This window comes from Gekko japonicus, unplaced genomic scaffold (genome assembly GCF_001447785.1).
Source record: "Gekko japonicus isolate JY-2015 unplaced genomic scaffold, Gekko_japonicus_V1.1 scaffold4247, whole genome shotgun sequence".
Taxonomy (NCBI): domain Eukaryota; kingdom Metazoa; phylum Chordata; class Lepidosauria; order Squamata; family Gekkonidae; genus Gekko; species Gekko japonicus.
Window position 1 is genome coordinate 1 of NW_015176577.1, and position 2,723 is coordinate 2,723.

General features: G+C 42.0%; 1 protein-coding gene across 1 annotated transcript in view; it reads left to right on the plus strand.

Moving 5' to 3' along the window:
* Positions 1-290: 290 nt before the first annotated feature.
* The window catches only part of LOC107124123 (von Willebrand factor A domain-containing protein 5A-like), a gene marked incomplete at its 5' end in the record, with an annotated part of 37,461 nt that continues 35,028 nt past the window's right edge, over positions 291-2,723 (plus strand). Inside the window, one exon of the mRNA XM_015427514.1 lies at positions 291-503. Within this exon, the coding sequence (XP_015283000.1) occupies positions 291-503 (213 nt within the window). The remainder of the gene's footprint in view (positions 504-2,723) is intronic.

The following is a 2,723-nucleotide window of genomic DNA, read 5'->3' on the forward strand; positions in this document are numbered from 1 at the left end:
CTGCCCAGTTCAGTATGGAGCAAGGATAAGCCAGTGTGTGACTACTAGATGTGGTTCTTCCTTCTTCCCCCTGGTGGTTAATGAGCTTTCAAGTCTGGGCTCAAGTTCTCTTGCCATGGGCTGGGCCACCCCTTGAGCTGATGTGGCTTATATATTAAATATACTTATATTTATATTGTGACTTGCTTGTTTTTATCTGTTTAACAATTTTTTATGTAAGCCGCTCTGAGCCTGCTTCGGCGGGGAGGGCGAGGTATACATTAAATAAATAAATAAACGTTCACTGTTTCCTTGACCCAGTGCCCTTGCAAAGCATCTCTGTGGATGTGGTGGTCCACGGCTTCGTGGCTGATGTAGCTTCTGAGCTTCGGTATAAGAATGAAGAAGAGAACCCCGTGGAGGCTGTCTTTGTCTTCCCTCTAGATGGTGAAGCAGCTGTCTATGCCTTTGAGGGCCTGATGGGTGGGACACGGATTGAAGCCCAAATCCGAGAAAAGAAACAGGTATTGGGAAGTAGAGGAGTCTTGGGGACTACAGGGACTTTGTTTCAAAGGGAAGCCAGAGACTTGTCTCATGGAAAATTTTATTTCCAAATCTGGAGCTTGTGTCAAGAAACCCAAGTTTGGTGCACTGAACAAATGATGCCAAATATAAACTTTTTTTAAGATCTTTTGTTTAACGTGTTTATCATATTGTGCTCCCGTTTGTATATTTGCACAGTATTTTAGTATAAAAGTTAGCTGAGATGCTGTAGCACAGAATATGTGATTAAACATGCCAGTTAGGAAGAACTGGGAGAAATATCAGAGAGTGGAAAATGTCTTCTTGGCTCTTCTTGTGGCTATACCTGAGAAAAAATGGAAATGATAAAGACTGAGTGTGCTTTGAGTTCATGTGATCGTCCTCACAGCATCTCTAAAAATAAAACATACACTCTAGTTATCCACAATCAAAATATAATTTAGTGACTCTGACAGACTGGTTCTGTTGCTGATTTAATTAGACATTTTGGTTCGTGTATTTTGAACTGTAATTTTGAAATATATAATACGTTTCTTCATTGCAGACAGCATTGGAGCTAGATTTTTGTACAAGCGAAGCACATTGCAGTTTGAGGCCTCAGAATATGAAGGGCTTCTAAATGCAAAAACAAAACCCCACTAAAAATTATTAAACAATCAATTTGTTGATAATGTTAAGGGGCCTCTTAAACTTACCATAGCTAAGGGCCTCAGCACTTCTTAATCCGGCCCCATGTCTCCACCTCTTTGTGGATAACACTGTGTAATGCCAGCTTGTGTTCTGGCCCAGCAGACAGCTTGAAGGGAGGATTCAGCCAGACTGCAGCACTGGGAGCAACTGGGGTGGCAAACAGCCTCATCACAGTAGGCCTAAACAAAAGCTCCAGTGTTGTCTGCCTTCCATAAGCCAGTTTGGTGTAGTGGTTAAGTGCACGGACTCTAATCTGGGAGAACCGGGTGTGATTCCCCACTCCTCCACTTGCACCTGCTGATGTGACCTTGGGTCAGTCACAAGCTCTGGCACAGCTGTTCCTGAAAGAGCAGTTTGTGTCATTGTTCTCTCAGCCCCACCTACCTCACAGGGTGTCTGTTGTGGGGAGGGGGAGGGAAAGGAGTTTGTGAGCTGCTCTGAGACTCCAAGTGAAGGGCGGGGTATAAATCCAATCTTTTCTTCTTCATAAGAAGCGTAAGGCCATCCTTTTCCATCCTGTATCTAATTCCATAAGAAGCACAGTGTTTTGTTTGCAGTGCTTGCAGTTGCTGCTGCAATTTGCTGTGCTCAAAGAGGTCAACAGAGCATCACCGGAAACAGATGGCTCTTCATTACCATCTCATGCAGCATCTTGCAGGAGGCGCCATGAATTGCCTTGAATGATTGCTGTCTTATTCTGGTTAGACTGAAATTTGGCTTGACATTTCGTGTTAATGTTAGTTTTACTTAAATTGTTTGTTCTGCTTCATTGTAATGTTTTCATGTCACTATTTTGTTTAATGAAATGTTGTGACCCGCTCTGAGCCCTCTTGCGGGGGAGGGCAGGATATAAATCAAATCAAATCAATGAATAAACATAAATAAAAAGAACAGTTGAGGCAAGACAGCTTGGTTTAAATAGACGTATTTATGATTCATGTATACTATGCACAGATTTCGTTTCATATATTCAAGGAGACTGTTGAACCTGACAGCCCCCTCCCCCAGTTAAAATGGGCAACTGCAAACTTGGCTAAGTGAGTTCTGTCATCTAAGCCTAAGTAAGGAGAAATGAAGTAGATAAACTTGAATGCAAGAGTAGAAAATCCATGAGGAGCTATAACATTGTCAGAAGTGGTCATGTTTAATGAGCACCGCCAAATATAGAAAATTAAGTAAAAGAAAATACTTAGAAAGAAAGCATAAAAGAGTGTTCAGATATCACCTTCCCAAGAAAAAGGCGTTTTGGTGGGTTGGATCCAGTCAGCTTTTCCACTTGATTTTGCCTAATTCTCCTCCATACTACAGCCCCCACTCCACTTTGGTTCAGGCTCCCATGATCACCAGCTGTTTGACGTAATGAAAAGGGACCTCCTCTTTTCCCCAGTGGAAAAGATGTTTGGCTTCAGTCATATATTAACAATCTTAATGTATGGAGGATGGGGAGTGTTCAACTTCAAGATACCAAAGAGTAATAATAGTACCAGAAAAGTCTGAAAGAAAGATGTGTA